Source organism: Pyxicephalus adspersus, chromosome 4 (assembly GCF_032062135.1).
Source record: "Pyxicephalus adspersus chromosome 4, UCB_Pads_2.0, whole genome shotgun sequence".
Lineage (NCBI taxonomy): Eukaryota > Metazoa > Chordata > Amphibia > Anura > Pyxicephalidae > Pyxicephalus > Pyxicephalus adspersus.
The window spans coordinates 82618627-82645422 of record NC_092861.1 but is presented as its reverse complement, the minus strand read 5'-3'; the positions used below and the strand labels follow the sequence as shown (position 1 = coordinate 82645422).

At 37.3% G+C, this 26796-nt stretch overlaps 1 protein-coding gene across 1 annotated transcript in view; it reads right to left on the bottom strand.

Moving 5' to 3' along the window:
- DCBLD1 (discoidin, CUB and LCCL domain containing 1) overlaps positions 1-26796 on the bottom strand; it is a 42230-nt gene extending 15434 nt beyond the window's left edge. The window contains exons 1-5 of the mRNA XM_072408804.1: positions 26550-26796; positions 11565-11783; positions 3959-4096; positions 3275-3326; positions 2831-2900 (exon numbers count right to left, since the gene is read on the bottom strand). Coding sequence (XP_072264905.1) covers positions 2831-2900; positions 3275-3326; positions 3959-4096; positions 11565-11783; positions 26550-26652 — 582 coding nt within the window. The 5' untranslated portion in view covers positions 26653-26796. The remainder of the gene's footprint in view (positions 1-2830; positions 2901-3274; positions 3327-3958; positions 4097-11564; positions 11784-26549) is intronic.

The following is a 26796-nucleotide window of genomic DNA, read 5'->3' as shown; positions in this document are numbered from 1 at the left end:
AAAGATCATTGTTGTTTACTATGAAGTTGTGGAAACTGAAGAAATCTAACAGAACAGTCAGTGCTCCTCTTGGCTAATGCAGAAATGAAATGCAGAAGCTCCATCAACAAGTAACAGGCGTTCTTAATCAATGTTTGACTGGTATATTGCCACAGTTATACTCTGATTGCTGTACATTTGCACATATGGTGATATTATAAGCTGGCCGTGTAAAAAATGAAGACCCTTTAGCCAGGCCTTCTCAATATGTAGATTTTCAAAAGATTGTTGTGACCAGGAAATTGATCAAGGACAGGCATAAAAAATTCACCATAGGAGTTCTAAAAAAAAAAAAAGTTTGGAGTAACCTCTGTCTTTTTAGAACTGGCCGCATGCTGAACACAGATATGCTCCTTGCTCGCCCACATAATTTTCTAAAAACACATACAAAAGTAAAACAGAACAGAGAAAGAGCTAAAGTGCCTCATGGTATGTTAACCTTGAGAGTAAAAGATATAGAAAACAAACCAAAGAAATGTATAATGCAGTCATGTCATTCTACATAGGTTAAAAGGAAGGCAAACCTGTTGGAGGTGGAATTTATGCCTGAGGTCAGAGTACTAATCATAGACAAGACATGACAGAAACTATGCAAAAGCCAAATGTTTAAAATAACAGCTAGATTTACAAAGCATAATATATGTGTGTGAAAATAACTTCACTTACCAAACTGGTAATATATGAATAGAAATTATGGGTTTAATTTGAGTTATAAAGTGTAAAGAGACAGGTTATGGTGAGGAACCAAGATGCCCCCGCAAACTTCAACACCTATTATAGCAACATTTGCAAAAAATCTATGCCACAAAAAATGTCCTTAAACATTTCCTGAAGTATTGAACTGAGAAATGTCTTGACTATATTAAGTAGAGAACAGCTGGGGCCATTTTTACTATAAATCCTTAAACTACTAAGGGCAATGAAGAGCTTAAGGGACACTTATGGTATAAAATGATTCATGTTACAACAGAATTGAATTGTGATTTGCGCCTAACCCATTTAGGTTAAAAAGGTGTAAAAGCTACTGGCAAGTATGATTCTTTAAGATATAATTCTCTAATGTCGGTGATTGCAAATATAAATTGCCATATAGCAGACAAGTATGGAACCACTATGGAATGCTGGGCAGCCTGACAGAAGCTGCAACAGAGTGCAGGTGGAAGACAAAGGTATCTACTCCTTTATTTACAGCAGGAGACAGCCATAAGGACTTTTGGGGGATCACTTTAAGTGTGATTTTATAACATCAAAGTTAAACTGGGACAACTGCAGTGTCTGTACACAACAGGCATTGAAGTGATACAGGAGTCTGAACAGAGGTTAACATTGTGGTCAGAAGTGAATGATTTATTCATTAATGACTGTGTAACTCTCAGTCACTGGACTCACTTCTTACACTTCAACCGATGGTTGACATGAAAATTGATCCTTTGTAGTCAATTACAAGTATTTATGTATCATCTGGTTGATAAATAATCTGTTATAAAATTATATTTAATTGATTCAACATTTTTGTCTACCTAATTGAACGTACTGCATAATGTATGGCTACCAAAACGTAATGGTGGTGAGAGAATTTGGCAGGGTACATTCATACCTTTCACTGTTCTTGTCACAAGCCGAGATCTAGGTGTTTTTACTGAATACACTATGAGGTTGTTGTGAATAAGACCCATCCACATATGAATACCTTGCTCTAATTCATAATATAACATCATTTCTCCAGTGCTGCATAGGAAAGATTACATGTTGCATGAACTCTGCACATGCGTAACCCCACTTCGTATTAAAAAAAAAAAAAATTCTCCTGTCTCACGTCAGTTTTGTTATTATTGTAGCTACAACTTCTGAAGTGCCTATAAAAAGACTGAAACCAAGCTGTGCAGGCAGATCAATTAATGTACAAAGAGGGGAGGGCACCTAACACCCAAATGTCATTCCTATAGCTATAATTTATAATTGTCAGGTGTGGCTTCTCTCTTTGTTTCCTGAGTCAGCTAAGGATCTTCAAAAGAGTATGGGACACACCAAGCAATCTGTGTACGAAAGGGAGCCAAGATCTTAGAGGTCACTAATCTCAGCTGCCTTTATGTGGTTGGACTTGGCTGCATCAACATTAGGTGTGGACCTTACAGCATTTTGAGGAATGAGTGTCTAGAGGCTTGTGTCTCACCCCAGTCATGATCTGTGCCTGACCTTGACAGAACTGTATAATTTAAAGCAACGCTTGCCCATCAAAACACTAGTTTGTCTAACACAAAAATATGTACGCAACTAAATTGCAATGCCTATGTTATTTTAAACATAGGGACATATAATATTACATAAGAACAGCTGTACTGCAATTTTACATAAATAGAGCCCAATGTGTTTGCAGCAGATTTTTTTTTTAATCTATGAAAGTTAAGGTTTCGGAATTGCTTCCTGATTTATAGATAGAGATTCACAGAATCCAGTATCTCATTGTGAAAGATATGGTGGTTTAAACATTAACTATGCATAGTACATTCAATTACTGATTTGCTCAGATGATGAATGGTAACATCTACCCATATTTATCCACCTGACAGGTTCAGTCCAGCTATGAAAGGCTCTTAAAAGGGGACCTGTAAGAGTAGAAATAACAGCGCGGCTCAGCTGAGTTGATTTTTTAAGGTAAAAGCCACAGAGCCACAGAAAATAAAAGGTCAGCAGTAGGAGCATACATACTCCTTGTCTTTGACATCTCCTAAGCCATTTAGTCTTCAATGTGATTCATTAGATGAATAAAAAAAAAAGTTTTAGTACTTACATCTCTATATCCTTCTATATCCCCAGAAATATCTCCTGCAAGATCTTTGCATCCAGCTGGACAGTACCGGCTACAAGAAAAAATAAACACAAATAGTCACATGCATCTTTAAATGAAGACAATACCACATAAAGAAAATAGTATAGGTTGCTTAAACTGCTTAATAATACAGTCATCAAAGAAAAACAAACATAAGCATATCTATGGAATAGGGGATGACATAATTATGTTCATATAAAATAGCAATAAATATTCTTGTTTCTTGTGCATACAAGTGAGAACAGCCATTTATACATGGTAGGTGTTTATAAAACACACACACACACACACACACACACACATACATACATATATATATATATATACAGCATGCTTGTGCCATGAGAACATGTGTCATGCAAAACTTACAAAACTGTAAAACAGTACATTGAAAATAATCCTTACCTGAACTCTGTGTCTTTATAATGGTTGGAACGTGCCAGGCAGGTGATCAAATCTGGTATTACAAGGTTAAAAAGTACATTAATATAATTAGAATATTTAAAGTTACAAAAAAAAAGTTAAGCAAACAACATTTTAACTGAAACATTTCTAACAACAGACTGCATATTGATACATCTATCTATCTACATATTTATCCTGTTTCCTGTCATTTGGGTTTTACATACAACAGTGTAGGTTTCTTACAAACGATCTTGCCAATAAATATACACTTTTGAACCTTCCTAGATATAAACACATTAGCCATAGGGAGGGAACCAGTTTACATTGTGAGAAAAAAACATAAGCCATGGGAATCCAATTCAATCTTTATACGAGTCCTTCCTCCATAGTAGTTTGGCAGAACATGTCTGGGTATGTAAGGAGCACTCATAGGGCTCCAACAGAAGTAATGTTGTGTCTGCATCAGAAAACAGGATGGTTATGTTCTGCTTTGCAAAATGTTCCTCTTGTTAACAGAGAGTGGAGGAGATGACGCCACCTCTTGCTACTTATCTCTATAGATCACTTTATTTCTATGGGTTCATAAACCAACTTTAGATACCAAGATCAGGTAACCTTCAAGTCTAGCCTACAAACAGATATGGCCATTTTAGGTGTAAAGCTGTGAAAAAGATAGTCAGTTACCTGGATGATCACTGCTGGCATAATTTATTAAGAATCCTCTTCCAGATATGTGGATCCTGCTCTCAAAACGTATGGTGGCTTCATTGCTGTCTAGATAGAGTTCTTTGGCGACAGTATTTTGATTACCACAATAGCTGGCTACAATAAAAAAAGAGAATGAATATTTGGTTAGTATATATATATAAATTATGTAAAATGCGTTATAGAAAAGTGATGTGATGATCTACAGAATAAAATGATTTTTTTATCTGAAGTGATAAATATCTGAACATCCTAAGCAACAATACCTAGGCATCCAAGTCCAGCATATACAATAAATGTGTTTATTCATGGTGTAATAAACATCTTTTTCATGTGCAGTAGGCAAATTTATCAACCCCCCCTCCAAGGTCAGATTTTCTGAAAACTGTTCCTATGAATCGGTCTCTCACCAAGTGCTGACAGATAGTGAGGTAGAAGCATTTAATAATCTAAGGGCATCAGATATTCCATAGCACAAAACATTCACTGATGACACCTTTACTGGAGATTACTGGCTTTAATGATGAACTTTCCCACAGGTAGATATTAATCTACAAAACAGCAGCCATAAAAGCTTCCTGTACCCAAATTATAGGAGGAGTAAAGTATACCATAGGCCTTTTATGTCATGAAACAACACAGGTTTATGTTTGTCCTTGTGTTACTTTGAATGAATCATAAGGATTACCCAACAAAGGACTAAAAGTATCTGGAGGATGGAAGCAAAATGCTTAAAATGTATCTCTAATGGGTGAAGTATAATGCTGCCATTGCTGGCCTCCCCTCAGAAACTACCAGCTGCCTGGCTTAGGAGTTAATAGGCTGCAAATTTGCTTCCGGTCAGGTGCTTACAAAACCAACAGCCAGGCAGTTATAATTTTTTCTCAAAGTGTAAAGCATCCAGTATACAAAATATGAGGTACATATAGTATTAGGTTTAGTATAAGGTAATATGTTTGTCTCTGATCCTGACGCGTTTCGCTGGTTGGCTTCCTCGGGGGACTTTTAGAGACCTTTTTTTGGTAGAAGAGGATTGCTGTTTTGGGCACAAAAAAAACAAAGGGGGCAAAGGATGCTTTGTCATAGAAACACAAGGTTTTATTGGAAATGTTGGGTATTGGTATCCAAGCACCTTATTCTGGTGCTATATAGGAAATAGCTGCCTGTGGATTCATCCAATAAATATATAAATAGAATAAAATATTTTTTTGGAGAGAAGATTAGGCACAGCATTAGGTTCCCAGTAATTTGGATAGCTGATGCTATAGTTAGCTGTCTAACATCGTGGCATACAGCTGTTGTGTGGCAAGACAGTAAAAAAAATAGCAGAAAATAAAACTATGTAATATATTGTAATGCCTACAGGTGGGGACAGATTGGGGAAGGGATGCCATTAAAACAAAGCTTACAAGAACATTAGTTAAGGTACAAAGGAACTGTATGTATTCTTTATGGCGGCAGCTCCTTGTTCTTCTGTATGAACCATTCAATGGGTAGGATTTGTATCTAGAAGACGAATACTGAAGGCCACTTCCTGTTTACATGGTTGTACTCCAGCAAAGACTGCATAGAATTTCTTAAGGCGTTTTTCCTAATGGTGACAATGGTGGATCATGCCTGCCTAATTTGTGCTGAAATGGCAACTTGTAGTCTCCACAGGAAGACTGTGGAACAATGTAGGAGCATATACGGGAGACATAAACAGAGAATAGCCACCCTTCTTTAGTGGAATTACAGTCTAGCATACCATACAAGAAGTACCTGTCTTCCAACCAATTGACCATGTATTTATCATGCCATTTTTATTCAATATATACCAACATATCTGTTCTTTCCACACCTGATTGGAAACCCAAAACTTTGTTGCTTACAATCAGTCAGTTGATCATTTTATTGGATCAGAAATCATATCGAACATAACATTTGCCCATTTGACTTGTTTAAACTTAAGATGATTTAACAGTTACTAAAGAAATCTGCTCTGCATAACAATAGAATGGTTTTTTAACAAAGGAAAGTAGGTGACAGCACTTTATTCCCGTCTTTACCAATTTCTTCTTAAATGCTTTGCATTGCCATATAATGGACTTTTACAAGAATTACTACATGAAAGTCAAACTTTTGTATATGGCAAAACAACTACTAAAAGGTCCAATATAAAGACCGAGCAGCACTTTGCAAATGCAGATAATACAAAGTTACAAATGAAGAAAAAAATAAATAAAAAAGAATACAATAAAACAGGAAACAAGATGTAAAAGAAAGCATGTAATAAATATTTACTTCTCATAGACACCAGAGATGAGTGATAATATGAGTGTACACATATACATGTATATTATAAAGAACTCGCAATGCAAATTACTGAAAGAGGGCTTAGGCTGATGAAAATAATGCCATCCAGCATTCCCCTATTTATACCTAAGGCTCATTTGTCTATAGGAAAATCTACGGAGTTGCAGTCCTATGTGGCTCCACTGACAGCAAACAATGTAAAATAGCTTTCCATTGAGGTATTTGCAGAACATGGAAGTACACTGTAGAATGACAAAGACAGGAAACAAGTCTTCATATTTACAGTAAAGTGGCCTAAACCTCAACCGAAAAAAAATACAAAGGGCTGGGAAAACTGTGAGATCATTTGTATGTACACAAAAATCTGCAACACTGTACATAACACATAAAAAAAACTGCTAAAACCATACTTTAAGGTGATTTATTAAGCCATTTTTATTACTTTAATTTTACTCACTGGGCCAGTTGGCCCATTGGCTGTCTTTAAACATTTATCAAGCAATTTAATAATGATATAAGCCTAATAAATTCACTAAAGCCTATTAAGTTACCCCTGTATATCAGAACCTCACAATGGGTTCTCACTGTCTGAAGTCATCAAGAGAAAAAGAAAAGCGTGCAATTTAACATGCCTGTTTCCACCTAGAATTATAGAAAGAAATTGTCTGAAATTTGAAATAAAAAAACAGGTGCTTACTTTACCTGTCTTCTGTATTCCTGGGTGTACTGTACTTCTGGAAAGACTCTTGTAGAGCACAGAGCAGTCAAGACATTCCAGTCCAGTGCAAGAATATTTCTTGGGAGATTTCTGCTGTTTTGTGTTCCACAGGAGAACTTAGATAAGCCAAGCAGAATTCTAACCTTTTTTATTTTTTAGGTATATTTTATACTTATTAAAATAAAGTGATTTGGACGAGAGGCCCAAAAAGTAAATGGACCCTTCATTTTAGCAGAATGATGAACAACAAAGTTTTAGGAAATATATATCTACAGGAGAAATATAGTCACTTGTCCTGCCTCTAAATATGCTCCCTAAGAATGTCAAGTTTAAACAAAGGGTAATATATTTCCCTGTAGATTTTTTATAATATTACTATTGACAAGGGTTAAAATAAAGGGGCCAGGTGAGAGGCCACAAGTCTTACAAGATTACTAACAAGCCGTCTGTAATATAGAAGACAAATGATATATAGACATGCCGTGCCAATGGTGGAAATCTCCCCAGAGGAGCTCTATATCATCATTCTATCAGAGTCAAGTAATAGATGTGTCACCAGCAGTCTTCACAGCAAGCCACACAGGCTCGGTGGATTATAGCACAGCAGTCTGAGACAGATAAGAGTCCTGGGATAATGATAGGAGGTGGATGGATCATATGCTGGCAGAGGCAAGATTTCTCATCCATGAAGGGTATTGCCGCCTTTATCTTTTCTCTCACTTGCCAGACAAATCTTAATAATTCACTGGCTGCTGATTACATGACATGACTTATGGACCTTTCAGTCAAAGGAAGGAAAATGTAGTTAGTATCCTTCATTAGAGATCATGAGCTGGAGCAGAGGGCTGCATTACTGCAGATTCCTAAATGCAGGCACCCATCACTGCTTTGTTCTGTCAGCCAGGTATAATAGGTATTCCTAACAAAGCTTCACAAGGTCACCTAATTACTAGAACCAGAGGCTACTTCTTGGCATTTTAACACTAAGTAGGAGGTGGTACATGTCATTTATTTATGTCATTAAAGTACATTCCTATCTTTAGTCTTTATATTTCAGTACAGTTGCCAAGCTTTAGTAATAACTATCTTGACTGAATAAATTTTACACTCACCCGCTTCACCCAAAAATGTTACATTTACCTTTGAAAAATAAAAAACAAAAAATACTCTTTTGCACAGAAAGATAAAATAATGGGGGTGCTTTTTGCAACATTTATATAGTGCATGGTTTATAAATACACCCTTTAGAGTGCATCTCAAGGCAAAAGAAAAATATTTAGCACAATGGGATTAATTCCCATTTATCCAAGTTTTACACTTTTAAACATGCTGCAAGTACTAAAAATTAACTATTGATGTGATGGAAATATGTTATACTCCTGCAGCTCTCTACACAATAACACAGCTCTGATTTCCCAAGCATGTGGTGTCAGCCCAGCCTACTTCATGTGTCAGGGTTTACAAAGAACTAAGAACTCTCCTCTTTTCCTCTCGATCTCCACATCACCTGTGCACAGACAGATAATAATAAATATTATCAATCCAGAATATCTCTGCCAAAATCAACAGGTATTTTTCCATTGAACATACAGATACAACAGGACACTTCCTATGCTATTTTTGTCAGACAAAAAGAGATGAAACGAAAGGAATTCATTGTTAAGGTTTACATATGCTTTAAATGCTAAACAGTACTGGCCAATGGCTTGTCATTTAGGCATGCTTTAAGCACTACTTAGCACTTCTTAGGTGATAATGTATTTTGATGAATCAGGGCCTTTATCACTTTCAATCTAAACAGTAAAATACTATAGGTTACTAGGGGTCCTACCAGATTAATGTCAGACAAATTCAAAATAATGCCATCTGATCAGACCGCTAGTCATTGCAAAGATGTATCAGCAAACCCAGCCAAGAAAACCTGCCTTGGACGAACCAAACTGCATTATGTGATGCTGCAGGTAATCTAGTTATATACATATATTCCACACAAGAACCAGGAACAACCAGATCTGTGTTGTACAACCTGCACACGTTTCCAGCCAACTGATTTTAATAACATATGTGTATGACAAATGAATCTTCCTGGGACAAAAGAAGAACCGAGACAGTAACATCCGCTATAAATATCTGCCACGGACACACACACAATGCACAGTAAACTTCTAATAGGACCATACCTTTGTTCTGATTCCTTACGTCACATATGGATGAAAAACAGGAAACCATCGTTTGTCTAGAAATAACTTTACCCAAACATTTCTTAAGTAGAGGAGCCCAGAGCAAAACTCCCGACAGCCCAACAACTCAACAAACCCATGTATACAGCATTACCTGCCAAATATTTAGTAATTCTGTTCAGCTAGTTGTGTTATTTCCACATTTCTTGGACACAACACAGTCAAGCAGCTGAAAGACTTATTTCCATGCTGATAAATGCAGCTTCCTTCCAAAGCAAAGAGACAACACAGTCAACATAGCACAAAAGTGTTAATTACAAACTTCCACAAGTCTAAAAGGGTTGGGGATTTGCTAGAAAAAGACAACAGTCTTAAAATAATATGATTCCCACAGGTATATCATTCACTGTCTCTCAAGGATGCTTTTTCCCTCATATTCCCCATTGGTAGAACACAAGCAGTCAGGACCTCTTTACAATATTGGTGATAGAGGTGAAAAGCATTGCCATAAGTATGTATATTGGAATGTACTGTCATGGGACAAGCAGAAAGTCAGCTTTTTTATGTACACAAATTTAAATTTGTAAATTTTAACTTTGCCTTTAGACTGTATAGAAATCAGAATGAAAGGTACAAAACAGGATTAAAAGTTTATGTATGCAATGGACAAATATGGCTGCCCACATCTACATGATTATTTACATCTCCTGACATGCTAACATTTCCCTTAACCTGGGACAGACCCAATAATGTGAGACTGAGAAGCTAATCAGGAAGTTGGGAAAAAAGCATGGATAGGTACCCCCCCTCGTTGAAACTGACTGTTGCTATATTTTTTTCAATGGCTTCATTTTACAGAACGGAAAAAAAATTCACACAAAAAAGCAGAACGTTTCAAGGAATATACTAACAGCTTCATTAAACATTTCATTGTTGAGCATAGAACATAAATATAAATGCTTGTCTGTCCAGACTCTTGTCCCTAAACCAATATATTGTAGCAGCAACAGCTGTTACGGAAGGCTCAGACACACAAAGACCTGCAGACCAGAGTATGCAAAAATGAAAATTAAGGTCAAGTAAGGCCATGATGACATATGTCGGGATTCCTTAAGCTCAGTGTATAACCTGCTAAGTACTAATTAATTGTTAGGGATATAATGCACAGTTCATCTCTAATCACATTTGCTGGATTTAGGTAAAGAGGTTTGTCACACACAACGCCATGTTAGGCTGCTTGTCAAACCCCAGAGGTCTCAACTCAAAACTTTTATACGACACAGAGGATTTATAATTGTAATGCCTGGAAAAAAAGGTCTCATTATTTTCTCTTTACGTCATAGAGTATATATAAACCCAATAACAAATGCAATATATTGCAGCTTAGCTGCCATCAGATGTGGTGAGTGCCTTTGTTTCCATTTTTCTTTTTACATATAATTTTTGAACGTGTCCATGGACAGATTTTTGTTCTGTTCTGCAGACAGCCTATATCTGCTAACTTATGTTATGCTGGCCATAAAGAGCAGATGTCTCACCAGGAGAGACAATGGTGTGACCCCCTTCCACCTTTTCTTTCTATGCCAGAGTCTCTTGTTCCCCACTGACCTCCTTCCTTGGGTCAGGGTGTGGAGGCAGTCATTGGAAACCTTCTTTTTTCTCTATAGCAAATACAATGATTGTTTTGTAGCTGCACAGAGATTATTGGAGAATCTGTTTGATACCAATGGCATCCAAGTACTCTAGCTGACTTCTACCCAGCCTGACTAAATCAATATTAAAAACAAGAGGTGCATCCTTCACATGCCTAAAATAATCAGTTTATGTATGGGCAGTCATTTTTGATTAGAAGGACAGGCATATGTAAAGAGAACAAACAATAGAGAGGAAACGAATTGTGAATTAGGGACTCACGCTTAGCTCACAAAAATTATATTCCCTCTTTTAAGGAGGAGTTTCTAGATAAACAAAGTAAAAAAAAATGTCAGAATCCAAAATGACTATATTTTATTTATTATTTTCAAATGCTGTGTATAATAAATGAACAGAGATCTTCAATGAAAAAGGATTTTCTATTTCTATTTATCTATTTGCTAGTAATGATTTTCTGTAAATAGCAATACACTGGTGGCCATGGTTCTCCTACATTGAAGTGTTGTGCATATAAGGTGAAAAGTAAATGCCATCTTTCTATACAATTCTGCACGCAAACAAGAGAAATTCCACTGGAAGAACCAAGCATCACGTCAGATGGTATTGTGTATTTTGCCATTGGTATAGTACCTGATGATTGCAAACATTCCTCAAACCTTACTTGCGCCTTGTGAAATAATAATAATATATTTTAAGTACCTGTTGTATGTCATTATTGCAGAAAGGACACAAAACTCACCGATTTCCTCACTGGATGATCCCTTGTAAATTTTGAGATGGGCAGATTCACAATCTTGAGATTCAATGTCCAGGTCTGCCAGCTTCAGGTATAAGCTTTTACCAGTGGGCACTTTAATATTAATTAGGCACTGGGTGTAGTTGGGGTAAGTACCAGGATAGTTCTTAGATGTCAATGTTCCACTGTCTTCATTAATAACCATGTGTCCACATCCATCCACTGCAAAACAAAAGAAACATCATGAAATGGGTTACTTTAGTTTTTGTCATGCTGAACAGCTAGGAATAGAATATGAAGTAATGACAATTATATGTTATCAGTGATAAGATTGGACTTTATACTCTTTGATCCCATTCTTTTTAAGGAAGCTGACAACTGTAGCATTCTAGAGAACTAGACTTTTAAACAAAGTCTTTTGAGTGGGTACTTCATAGATAATAACAGCTCTGAAAGAAATAGTACTACCTTGCAAAGAATTTCTAAACAATAAAATGTTAAAAGGTACAACTGCTCAGAACATGAGATTTAATGAGCCGTAGCTAATCACTGGCACAACAAACAGAAGAGTGCAAGAGTTGCAAAGTTTCAAGTTACAATGCTCCCACTTTGTACATTACTCAATACACTATGTGCTGTAACCTGAAATGTATTGTGCTCATGGTGCCTAATTTTATCTAAAAGTGCCATGAAAGAGGGCAATGTCAAAATCTAAAGCAAGGCCTACCAATACTACAGCAGTCATATGTCTTACAACAATGTTCCATATAATTCCACCAATTGTGAAAAAAAAAACTTTCCTTTAAGTGTAAATGATATAAACAGTGACGAATAAGCTGAGCCTCTCGTATGGGTTGTGATGAGCACCCTTAGGTCTGTGCAATAGTGATATGCCGGCATGAAAACTGAAATATGAGTTGCTATCCTTGTATGCCTCAATCATGGTTTTTAATCGTGACTGAAGTGAGCCACCTATAAACAATCCTCACAACTTTAGTGCATTGTTCGCTGGTAATCTGAAGTCTCAATTATCTATGTTACATTACCTAGTAATATTGTAGTCAGAATAGTATGTAAATTGTGCACTTTATAGAAATAACAGCGTAAACCAAAATAAAACACAAGTTCCTTATATAAATACACATAAATACTTATCAGTATTATGGCTGGTATGTGACTTGTAAAAAATGCAGAGAAACAAGAAAGGGGCTTGTAAAGTATCATGTATTCTATGCATTCTTCCAGGAAAACAACTCCCATTACAAACCTCACCCATCAGGGATCAGGCAAAGCAGATAAACAGGAACAAACCGTAAGCTATTGTTTGGACTTTGGACAGCAAATGCTTAATGCAAAATACAAAAGTATTAAAATGATCCAGCTGCTTCAGGAGCAATATTGGATACAAATAAATATGGCTCTTATATCAACTTGTTTAAAAGTGTGTGTGTTTTTGGGAAAAAAAAACTATGATCTATACTAAAATTGTGATTTAAAGCAAACAAGTGCTTTTCCCATTCAGGGCAAAGACCCAGGTTGGCCTTAATGTTAGTTACAAGAATAGGACAAGACAAGACGCAGAATCGGTACAAGAAATGTGCACTGGGGTGTGCTATGGTTCGGCAACATTGTCAGCTAATGTAACAGTGCGCCATGATGCTATTTAAAATCAATATGAATACAGCCAAGAAAAAAAAAACTACGAACATGTAACCTCATTCCATGTGACAAAAGAGAGAGGACCAAAGCTCTGTGTAAACTTGAAAAAGGACTTTTTGCTTTCCAAAGGCCTGAATTTACTTCCAATTTAGCTTTACATTCTAGATAAGTGAGGGTTAGAAACTTTCTTGGGTTTTGTTTGGGTTTTGTGGTATATTCCTGTACACAATATATAAACCTACATCCAAGGCAATGCTGCAAATCTAACATCCAAAATGAAATCACTACGTCAATCTATAAGAAAGGTAAGTAGGTAATGTCGTTGAATGCCTAGGCAGAAAAGATATTTTACCTGTTGATTTAACTGTGTCAAAGTTAATGAATGAAAACTTTGTACTTTATCTGCAAGCCTCTGAGAAACTATGTTATGAATGCGACAGCAAAGTTTCCTCATATAATGCATAGCAAAGCCGCTCCCAGAGCGTGAACTTCAGTACGTTTTTCTATTTTCACGTTTTGTGAAACTAGGCAAACCTTTCCTCTAGGGGTTGATTCAACAACACAGATTTTTCTCTGGGGTTAATCCAATGGGATTTTCCAAGGTTCGCACGGATTTGTGTAATCTGGAGCTGACACATGCTTGCAGGGGTCAGAAACAGGCAGAGAGCAACATGTATAATCAGACCAGCCATTCCTGACTGTAAAGTTCTACGTTAGTTCCATGTAAAACTGTACAAGAAAAAAGGCAGAGGGAGTTTGGATGTTACAGACAACAAAGACACTGATACATGCCAGACAATGAGAATTTCACCTCTCTTAGTGAGCATTTATTACTTGACACACATCTCTCTGAATCTTTCCAAGAACGCTCACGATGCTGAAGAATTTTCCCAAAGAAAGGTCCCAAATTATTCTACTTCCTGTTAGGACTATATACACTAACAAAATAATAAAATGCTTGCTTGTTTCTAGGGTTTTAAATAATTACAAATATGTACAAGCACTACAAAGGAGAGTGCAGTATACATTCTGAAATGCAGCATTCCAAAACAACAGTAGCATATGGTATGAAAGGAGCACAATCGGTTTGCTAGGACCACCATCTCAGTAGTTATATTTCGGTGCAGTACTGTGAATATTATGAGTGGGTCCACACATGATGAAATGTAAGGTCTGCTTAGGTATTAGGTTACTTAGTTGGAATAAACTAATAGCTGAACTCCAGGCAAATGCCTAACCACACAGATTAAAACGTATATGATTGCTGTTTTACCTGTCATAGGAATTGTAATGTTGTATGTACCTGTATGAAAGTCATAAAACTCACAAATCCCTGCCAGACAGCACAATCAGGGGAGGGAAAACCTTTTTTTGGTCCTGGAGTTCGGCAATACAGTTTGCCCCAGCCTGTGCTTGAACAATAAAAAGTAGCAGTTTGTAGTAAACGTTTAGCACAGGTAAAGGAGTATATAATGTACATAAAAACAGGTATATGAATACAGGGGTTCTGGGGTAGTTTGGATGAGGGGCAGTGTATTGTTTTATATGGATAGTCTTTAGAACAAGGCATGGAAAATCATATTTAGAATCAAATCAGTTTCTATGCCATACATATTGTAACTTATTATACCACCCCGCACAATACTTATAGGTGGTATAATAACAATACTAATAGGTGGTAATAAGCATACATCCTTCATGCAATTCTTCTTGATAAGCGGTGTACCCTAGTTCCTGTATAACGTACACATGGATACCAAGAATTGTCTATAAAACAACTATGCCCACTCGTTAGTTACACTAGTCTTGTTAAATGTTGCATAGCGCTGCTAACATAATTACGTTGGAGCTGAAGAAGATCTTTATGTGTGGGAGGGTAAAGTGATGAAAGATGTTGCTATCCAACAAGGCTGAATGGACAATGTACTGACAAACACTGAAAGGCCATGTAGAAAACTAGGGAAAACGGTCACAATTAAGACAATTCAGACATCTGTCAGCTACCTTGGGGGAGACCAGACGATGTATATAAATGTATTATTGAAAAAGAAAACACAATGTCATTGCTGAAGTTCTAATACAACATGCCTTTAAACTGATTGGTAAACTGAAGAATTCAGCTAGGCATATGTGTGTGCAGGTCCAGGACATAAACAACAACATACAAACTTTTGGGAATTACTAGTAGTCACTCCAACATTCACTGACCCCAATAAAGAAAATCTGAATGTGTTTTAATCATCTGTATAATCTGCAATCTTTGAAATGAATCATAACATCCTTTTATTTGAAGAGATGCTTTTTGTCTTACATATTATATCACTTACATTATATAGGAGCTGAATCAATATTTAGAAAAAAACAGAACTCACGACTTGCTTGCAATTAATATATTTTTTGATATTTGACTCATAAAGTGTGAAATAACAGTGAACATAACATTTAACCGGCTGGGGAAAAATATGCCTCCTCTTGCCCAGCCAGGAGGTAATAGCCATAAAGCTGGCCATAGGTAGAATTAAATAATGAAAGTCCGACAGTCAAGGGATGTAGATAAATCTATGTAGACAACTGATAAACTGGTAAAAAAATGGTTCTGCTTAACAGCTCCTATAGACTTGGATAAGACAGTGCCTGACAAGCATTTGAAAGTCATTTTGGAAGCATTTGTTAGAAAGAAGAACAAATGTGTTTCCACTTCTATACCCCTCCACTTCCTGTTCAAGATAACCCAAATGCTAGAAAACCACAATGAAAAATAACAATCAGTCTGAGCATAGCATTAAACCAAGTTTTAAACTGATAGCCAATAGAAAATGGTGCAAACTGGTACATGTATGACTTTATCACATGAAATAAAAGAGTGAATAATGTTGATGGTGCCGATAACAAGTCAACAAGATGGGTATTTTAATAACGGCTGCCATATACTACATTCTTGTGGCTGGATCCTGTGCATACGAAAACCTCAGGAAATCCTTTCTGGATTAGAATATAAAAAGGGAAACAAGCAGAGCAGCACATGAATACCACTCCCCCACAGATGTTACTGCTTCTCGGGGACACACCATTTACTCCCAATTTAATTATCTCTACTATGGTTTGACAGGAGCTATTGCTGCAGGACAAACTGCCTGGCCTTTCTGTGTGATTGAGTCCCACGCTAGCACAATTGTGCTGATGTGATTCGCATAGGGCTAGAAGATACAGAAAAACTTATAGGCATTTGTTTTCTTATCATTGTATATTTTCCTTTACTAATAATAAAAAAGGTACACAAGAAACAATTGCAGCATTTACAATCTTTGTCAAATTAGTTCATAGAATAAAATATAAACCCACTCAGTTATAGTAAATATATATAATATAATAAATACCTGCAGTTATTTATACATAACCTACCAAGATCCTGCACTTCACAGAGAAAATTAAAACATTCCATCAATGCTATCCCTTAGAGCTTGTTCACTTGACGGCTTGCAAGCAGTTACAATGCAATTGCATCACCTTCCAGCTGCGGATTTACTACTACCCCATGCTGCTTATCACTGAAATAATGACAAAGCTTTGATGGCGAGTAGTGGCACAGGATGACGGGTACACAGTGATCCCGCATTCTCAAATGTTACTTGCATCATCTGTAGGTTACTTGCCTATTCAACACCACTGCTTGTACTAATGATTTAAGGCAGTCATGTCTGCATGGGGTGGTAAACTGGTTACCCAACTACTTCACAGCCGTCCACACAAGCATTTCCTAATTTTACTTTTATGAGCTGGGTAGGCAAACATAACCTCATAACTTTTGCATTAGTTTTAGTGGAAAGTATTTAGAAAAGCTGATGGATTCCTTTACTAACTTTAAGACCATGGAAACCAGATTACTTGAGAGCAGGCACTATCTGCATATTTCAATAATGTGTCTGGCCTGTAATATATAAGAAAAAAAAACTCTTGCACTTTGCAACATAGGGCCCAACTTACATTATGACATTAAAGTCAAATCAGCGCCTATAAAAATGCAACTCAACATGGAAAGTTCTCCACCCCATTGTTAGACTTCATATGCCATAAAATTATGGACAAATACAACTGTTGCAAGTTAATGGTTTTGGACAAGGTTTCTGCATTTGATTATTTAGAGAATTTATTTTTCTACAAATGTGGACCCAATTACAAAAAACAAAATGCACATAAATGTGCCAATCCCCTAATTTAACTGAAAGCTTAGCAAAGTGACAAGATCAGTATTTAAACTATGTGTACTAACTATGCTGTAAACAATCCCGTACTATAGGTGTAAACAGAGCTTGGAAAAATAATAAGGCACCAATAAAACTATAGGTATTTATTAACTTCTAAATGACCTTACCAGGGAATATAGTAATGCAACCTGAAAATGGCCTTCTAGTGCTACACATTACAATGGATAATGTCACAGAGGTCAAACCAGGACTGTGCAGATGTTACTCCATTCAGAATATTAGGCAATTTTGGAAATCCCCATTTTTTACTGAACCAGGAAACTTTTACTGTACCAAAGGGACATTGGGACTTCCACCCTTTGTGATCATCAAGCCCAAGTGTATGTGTCACCTGTTAGTTATATACATCAGCATGCTGGAAGGTAGTTAACTTGCACCCGTATACCAATTCTGGATACAGATGCGAAAAGGTCAACAGGAATTGACTGCATGAAATGGACTCATTGGACTAGAGCAGGGGTGCCCACACTTTTTTTGGCTTGCGAGCTACTTTTAAAATGACCAAGTCAAAATGATCTACCAACAATAAAAACTTAGGTCTTAAAAACTCCTGTGCGCAGTAGAGTTTATTTTGAAAGGCAGGGCTCTGCGATCTACTCTTGTTGTCTTTGCGATCTGCCGGTACATCGGTTATGTTCATCAATATGCAACTTGAACTTAAAGCCCTCTAAACCTGTATAATGGTTTCAGGTCAAGGAATCTACAACACAGTTTATCTTTATAATTAAATTTCATTGCCCACAGAGAGCACTATTTAGGAATGGAGCATCCAACACTGATAGAAAAAGAAAAACAAAAACATTGCTGCCTTACATCAACCCTTTTATAATGTATGTTAGCCTTTACGATTCAGCATTGGGTGACAGCCTGGTTCTTTACAGGAATGCTAAGCTACTTAAAATAATACTTTAGTTATCAGTGCTCCCTCACAAGTGCAAAGAACTCACTCAATCTGTCATTATTCCATATGCTTTTTTTGTCTACTAGAAAAGGTCTGATTCAAGACCACAAAACCACCAATAAAGATCCATTGACTAATCGCTGGGAACTTACATTAGATATGTTAGGATCTAAAACCAGCAGGACATGTTGTATTGTGTTCTACACAGATCAGCACACTAAAGTGCCATTCAAAGTACACAAAATGCTTAAGTCAGCTTTGACTCAGCCAGCTGGTGCGTCTCCAAGTTTTCATGGAAATCAGCAAAGTTTTCTGTCGAAATGTGGGTGTAACAATAACACGTTTACCTTGTACATAATTTAGGAATAGCAAGATGTTTATGGTTTTATCCAGTTCTATACACGGCACTTTAAAAGTAATACCCAAACCACTAAACTATGCCACTGGATATAGCCAAAGTCAGCTGTGTGTTGTTTTCCATTAGCTGCCATTATAATCTTTGGGAAAGTGGTTAGAATAGTTGCCCGAATCTAGACTTGTGATTCTTTATAGGATAATGCCCACAGGCTTGTCCAACGAGTAAAGGACCATGGTATTTTGTTCTCTTAGTGGTTAAACTTTAGGAGAAAATGTTTTTGTGCATCCAGTAGGGCCACTGCATTTAGGACATAGTGACAGTGTACAACTCTCTGTGCCCAGGCCTTAAGCAGGCTTTAGGAAGAATGATTCTTAGTCTGTGAAGTCTGACCCGAAGAAAGTTTGCAGTAGGACAACTAGGCTTGTTTGCTGTGCTGACAGCTTGCTACAATCTGCAAGAGCTATAAGCCCTGTAGATCCTTATTAAGTTCAATATGATAAAAGTATATCTCATGATTAAACTATCATTTAGGGTCTGTAATAATAGGTAGTTTGTAATGATGGCATTATAAGATTTTCACTAGACATACAATATATACTAGAATGTATAGGTCACCAGTCCTCAAATCTTGTGCTTTGCCAATAGGTCATGTTAGGACAGTAATATTCCTGCACATGCAACTGTTTTTGTATGACAGGAATAACATATATAGGCATTTTACAACATTCATAATTGTTGTTGCATCTGTGTCAACTTCTTTATTGTGTCTTTTGGAAATAAAGGATGCTGTAAAGCGCAGTGATCAAGAGTCTTAATACAGTGTTCAACCAGTTTTTATTTTTTGTTTTTTTTTAAACCAGGTGGGAAGAAATTGTAGACGGGTGCAGCCCCTGTATTTTGAACCAACTCTTCAGTAGCCACCCAAAAATAGCTGGGTAGTTACTAAAAAGTGCTGGGTGGTGCACCCAGCTAAAAGGGGGATAAGGGGAACACTGCTAATAAGTACATGAAAGCTCCTAGTTTGTGATCAGTTTAATGAAGATTTAGTTTTAAGGTATATTTTTATTCTTTTTCATCACAATGCTTCTATTTCAGCCTTTTATATAAACACATTATAGCTTTGGCTGCACAAAATTGTTCAGGGCCAGCTACTATTAGAGAACAATGGGTCATGTCTGCACAGTCTTTGTCAGCATGGCCACTTGTAGTCTCCAACAGGGCATTTGAACAGGGGCAAACCCAGGACTGCAAATAATGCTTAGTACACATTTACAATTACAGCACCCAAAACAATCATTCATAAACTAAAGCTGCGTACACAGGTGCAATAATTGGAAGTAGTAATTGGATAGTTGGAAACAAACTACTAACAACCGTTCATCCGATAATTGTTAACAAAAAAAGTTCACAACGATGCCGATGAACAAGGATTGTCGCTGGAAGCAAACGACCATCCCGGCGGATCTGATCGGGCGGCAATTGTTCTCAGTCTATTGTGTGTACGGTGTTTCATGTGTACGGTGTTTTACGGTGTTTCAGAATGTGGATTGTTCTGTGATACACTTTCTCCTTTACATGTCACTTTCTGCATCGTTCAAACGATCGTATCAAGCATGTGTACATATTGGTGTATTGGTGGATTATATTTGAACGATCGTACCCTTACAGCATGTACAGAATTGTGCCCAATACGATTGTTTAAAAAAATCGTTGATCTGTCGTTAGTCGCTCGTGTTCTAACGACAATTATTGCACGTGTGTAAGGCTGTAGAGAAAGGCTGGTCGGCTCTTTGTTGAGTGGCTTGCTCTGTTGTATAAAGATGGGATGACAAGTGTGAGGAGCCCCACTGTGTTGTTATACAACAGTACAACAATACCAATCATCATAAGTCAAACAATCACTAACAACCTCCACAGCAGTGTTGGGGACACCTTTACGGACACTAGAATGAACAATCATATCAGGCAAAGAAAATCTAGAGTGTGTACAATCATTAAGCTATTGACCAATTAACAAATTGAATCTTGGTTGTCTTTTGAACCTAAAACTTTGCATTAAAAAACCAGAGGTCCAGGGGCGGTGGCTTGTTACGTCTTTTTTACTGCTTGTTAAGGATATGCAAAAGTTTAAAGAACATAGTCTGAGCACATGTGCACATTAAATGATATCAAAGTGTTAAAGTTCATAGGATTTCTGGTAAATGGGGTTTATAGATCTGTTTCATGATTTATTGTGGTCTGCAAAACACAACAATTACTAAATAATAATATTAACATATTGAGGGAGAATCTACCTGTCACAAATCCTAGTTGAAAATCACTATAAAAGAGAAGTTTGCCATAAAAAGGAGCTTTGTGAAGCCTTTGAAGCGATTTAATAAGCTTTGTAGTAGAGTGGTAGAACAAAAGAGCAAAGCAGGAAATCCTATGGACACCGTTGGCAGACAGTGCGCTGTAACCACGCTGAGTGGGATGTTATCTCACAGACAGTAATCAGTGAAAACAAAGCATTCCCCTGACAATTTGTGCTGAAACAGTGCAAACAGATAAAATAAAGTCTGTCTGCTGATTTCTCTACTTCATATGCACTGTCAACAGTCATAACAAAAGAAGAGATTTCTAATCAGCAGATGCTCAATTTCTTTATTAGATCGTTTTATTGGCCATTAAGCACAAACAATTGATAATTTATTCAAATGAGAAAAGACTGATAAGATCTACCATAAATAAATTACAATTAAACTGTGCACATGGTCACTATATTCCAATGTATATCTTTACATTCGTTTTCTTGAAGACTGTATCAAGGAATGGCTATACAAGCTCTGTTAGAAGGTTGGTCATTAGACGACAATACGAATCTCGGATCTGGTGATAGCCCTTTGTGAGACAAGTTACAAAAACTCAGAGGCAACAATGGTTTAAAAAACTGAGCCCTATTTTTCCTGATGTTTCAATGTCTGGTCTTGGTGTCCCCTTCTCTGTTGCTTTAATTTGGAGTACTAATGTGACCACATTTCCTGTCTTCACACTTTATCTTTATCACAAAGTGAGATACTGGATCAAATATATATGTGCAAACAATCATAATAAGTGGTTTGTATAGGTCATCTCCTATTGTTATAAAAGTAACATTGTGCCTAGACAGGTATGTGTATAGGCGGCAATACACTAAGCACAGCATAATGTATGCTAATAGGATGAGGTGGAGGATGTTCTGCTAAGTTTCCCACATTGATAACAATGAAGTGCTAGGCGCATGGGATATAAATAAATGGGAAATGAGGAGGTTAGGAGAAATTAGCACTATGCCATATTGTTTATTGAATGTTACAAAATTTCATCTCCTCCCTACTGCAATCACCATTTCCACCACCTACAGGTTCTAAACATCTTTCATCTGCTCCTTCACACATTTGCATGTCCTGTCCTTATTAAACTCTTCAAAGAACTCTTTGTAACTAAAACAGACTCATATTCTTTCTGCTATAACTATTGTTAAATGCACCAAGCGCACCTGTAGTTGTCATTCATTTAGACAATGAGTTGAGTTTTAGGTAGTGTGTGGATTATAAATTATATTCAGAATCAGATTGCCTCTCATTTATCAAGGAATCCCTGACTTAAGCCCATACAGACATCATATCACTGTTGCTTTAGATGATTTTTTGTGACTGTAGTGACAGATGTATGAACGAGCACTAAACACATACCATTATTCTGTTTTATGGAGAGGGGAAAATGAGCTAGTAGTCTTGACTATTTATCAATCAGCCATGGCTGATTTATAAACAATATCAAAGGACCTCTGTATGCATGCTAGATTTTTGCCCAAGATGAGCATGGCCATTTGTCTTGGGGCGACAATCATCTGATTTGGGTATGCAAACTTCCAACTCTGGTCAACCAACTGAGATGGTGATCAGAGGAAGATTGAACACATACACCACATATAACTAAGACTAAATGAAAAAAAAAACATTATAAAGAAGCCTATTAAAAAGGCAAAATGGTGAAGGAGCCCACAGTGAATTATTGCATAGTCCATTTCGATGTTCTGAGTTTTTTTTACTTCACCATAAATGGACGGTTAAGAATGTTGAATTTTGTCCAGCCCTAAAATAGCATGCTGGGTCCTATTTTATTTTAAAAAGTCATCAGGTTTTACTTCCTTTTCCACACAATGCTCTGAATCAATCTACAATCTTGAGCAACAATGACCACAGTTGGTCTCATTCAGCATGATGGGAGCTCAGATATCTGATCAAGAGTAGATCTATGTAGGTCAGGTAAATATAGTCAACATTGTATTCTGGCAAATTAAAAATAATTGCAATTTGCAGCTACTGTGTACCTAATTCACATTACTGTATAAGAGAACAAGTGGCCAACTGCCTATTAAATGAACTACTTTTGCTGGGTCACAGTCTCCAACGATGTACAGGATTAGAGAATATCTTTTTCTTAAGGCTTCGGCAAATTTTCATAAATTCCTAATATAAAAAATAAAGTTTGCAGAAGAAATGTAACATTGGTATTGTGAAAATGGCCACATCTGTAAATATACAAGGCCATTATGTCTATTTTCCTGTATGATCTCTCTTTTTTGGAGTGGTTTAAAAAACTGTTAATCCGATGTCCTACAAGACTTTTAGTATTTGTCTATTTCAGATATTCTACCCATCCTATTATCACTACTTCACCGCCGTCCTTCCTATAGTTTTATGAGCAATGCCAACCTAAATATGAATGTATATTCTTCCCACTCACTAAATTATTGTGATCACAAATGTTTCCTCTTTGGGTTGTGTTGTTCCAAATATGAAAAAAAAAACATATTTGGTTCCCACAGTTCCTAAAAATCAAACACACATGACTCAGTACTACTGGCTAGTCATTGTTTCAGTCTTTTCCTCTAAATTTACCTGATGCTGTTTAGAAAGATTTTCCCATGCTAATTATGTATTTCATAATAGACTTCACATGAACTGGAGGAACTGAGGTCCTATAAAGTCAGACACATAACCCGTCTGGAAAGCTAGTCAGACAACAGCTAACAAGCTTGTAATGTACGACAGTGACAAAGCGCTTACTAATTCATCAATGAAACCTATGGAGCTGTATCTGGATGTCACAGGAGCGGTACCATCACCTGATGAACATGCCAAGATTTACGTCATCTCTCCGAAACTCAGGTATCAATTAAATTGAGGTGTCATCAGAGAAATACTGGGACAGGTTGAGGATTTTCTGAAAATGCCAGTTTCTGGCTAATTTTAATACATTGCAGTAACAAACTCTTGGCCAACAAATGACAGAAGCCTCTACCTATGTTCTAGTCCACATTAGCAGAGCATTGAAATGGAAGCACTGACCGAACATCCAGAGAGTTAGCAGTCTCAAAAGGATAAATCATCAATGCAGCCTATAGATTTGTCTTCTGATGAAGTTTTATCACATTAATTGCTGACCTGTTACCTACATTTCTAGGTTCAATATAATATTTTGCATAAAACATGGCAAGTCAATATAAAAGCATTTGTATAAAGTCTGATGTAAATAATACACAGATACAACACCCATTGTACTCGTGTCTTACATTAGGCTGCGTACACACGCGCCATTATTGTCGTTGATAACGAACGATTGACGGCGGAACGTTTGATAATTGTTAGCAAAAAAGTGCACAATGACTGGTCGACGCTGGCGAACGAGGAATCTCAAACGACCGTCCTGGCAGATCTGACTGGGCGACGACGGTTCCTAATCTATTGTGTGTACAGTCGTTCAGTGATTGTGAATTGTTCTTTGTTACACTTTCTCCTGAACATGTCACATCCTGCATCATTTGAACGACGGTATCTAGTGTGTACACTATTGGTGGATTATATTTGAACGATCATATCGTTACAGCATGTATAGAATTGTGCAAAATACAATCGTTCAAAATAATCGTGAATAATCATTGATTGTTCACTTTCAAACGATAAATATTGCACATGTGTAACTAGCCTAAAGCTACGTACACACGTCAGATTTTTATCGCCCGATAATCGGCATCGGCCAATTATCGGGCGAAAATCTGCCGTGTGTACAGTCGGTGTCGTCCATCGTCCGGACGACCGACCTGCCGGATCCACGGACGATGGACGACAGCCGATCGTAATGAAAGTGAAGGGGAGAGCGCGCAGCAGGGTGCCGCTCCGTCGCTCTCCCCCCTCCCCTCTCCATAGAGCATGAACGGTGCTGTATGTACAGCACCGTTCATGCATCGTGCACTCCCTTGTCGTTGGAAAGGATCGTGAAAGATCCTTTCCAACGACAAAAATTGGAAGTGTGTACGCAGCTTTAGTCCTGGAACAAGATTTAGTCAATGGCTAGACCACAGCAGCTCAATCATAGCTAAGAGTAGAGATAATAAACAATTAACTTTGTACAGTGTAATCTACACAAGAACAATTAGGCAGTAATTAATCCTGCACAGTGCTCCAACTGTGTGCAAACAATTGCTATTGCATAAAACATTATTAGTAAGTGCTGCTACTCCTAACAATTTTTGAAGTATACCTAAACTTAATTAAATCACTTGTGTAACTCTAGCCTAGGTAAAGGGAAATCTGGTATAGAGTGTAGAAGAGATCAAATCGCACAAACTCTCTCTCATTGCGCACAATTACAACCACCCACAATCAATGGTTATTGCAGGACAAGTCAATGGCAAGGAGGTGTGTGACGGATTGCAGCAATCTGTCACAAGTGTGGCCTGTGTAGCCAACACTATGACAGCTAGAGATAGACCCAAGATATTTACACACATGCCTTTACTCAGCAATCTGACAGTGTGAGAGGTACAAACAGTCACTAAACATAAGCCAGCACTTGTGGACTAATAAAAGTGGGTGGCGTGATTTTACTCCAACCTAACACATCCATCAGGTCCAATTCACAATAATAACATGCTAGAATAGGAAACAAAAAAAAGTTATTTTTTTCCCCTGACCAATGAAATGTAAAAATGCCACGTCTAAATGATAGCTTTATCCTTATGTTACAACTTTGTGAATGGTGTGCTCAGATGCATGGCAGTGCCAGCTAAAAGAACCAATCTGCCCACAAAAAAACACAAACATGAAAAAGTCCAATGATTTATAAATCAGACTGATAGAAAAAAGATTGAGCTGCAGGTTTATCTGATCATCTCAGGGCTATAACCCCCCATCATTATGCAGCCTGGTGTAATGAGATGTCACTCACATGGCTGGGTGGTATTATCTGATCCTGGGCACACATCTAGCTATGGGTCTGCACCCCTACAATATTATTATACTCTTTATATGATCTGTGCATTACCACAATTACAAAATCTCACCCACCAGAAACACTCATCACACAGGAATGGAGGATTTCCCATAAGGTGAGGGGCCCTAGAATAGGTGATCACTCATTTTATCAATCTGCAATGATTATTATTAGTGAAACTCATGGGGTTTGTATGGGTTGTGTATCTATAAATGGGGCTTATCTATTGACATCTCTTATATAATAAAAATATATGTAAATCATATTACTGCCTGCTATATATATATAAAATAACAATGATGTGTTAATAACAAAGCAGATCTTGTATATTGGCCATAATACACAAATGCTGCAGGTAAGTGTAAAGTGAATGAGGCATTTAGGGGTCTGTTATTTTCACCCCAGATTCACCCAGAAGTGTACAATGAATGTAGTGTGCCCAGTGTGCTTGTCAGGTGCCAGGTATATACATGTGATATGATGGGTGCCCTCCTGGCACTACTTACCCAGAGTTTCTGCCCTGAGCCCGGTGTGGAGTGAAGTGAGCAGTACGGTGAGCAGTGCAGCCCCGGGCTGTGTCCAGCACTTTCCTCTGACGTGCCCAGCCATGACCTCTCTCCAGCAAAGTTGTCAGTACAAGCAGGATATCCTCTACAGACCCGGAGCCCCCGACTCTCCATACAGGGGGAGTACACACTGCCTGCCCGGTATGAGACCAGAAATGTCCCCGCTCCTCTCTGCCCCGGCTGAGCC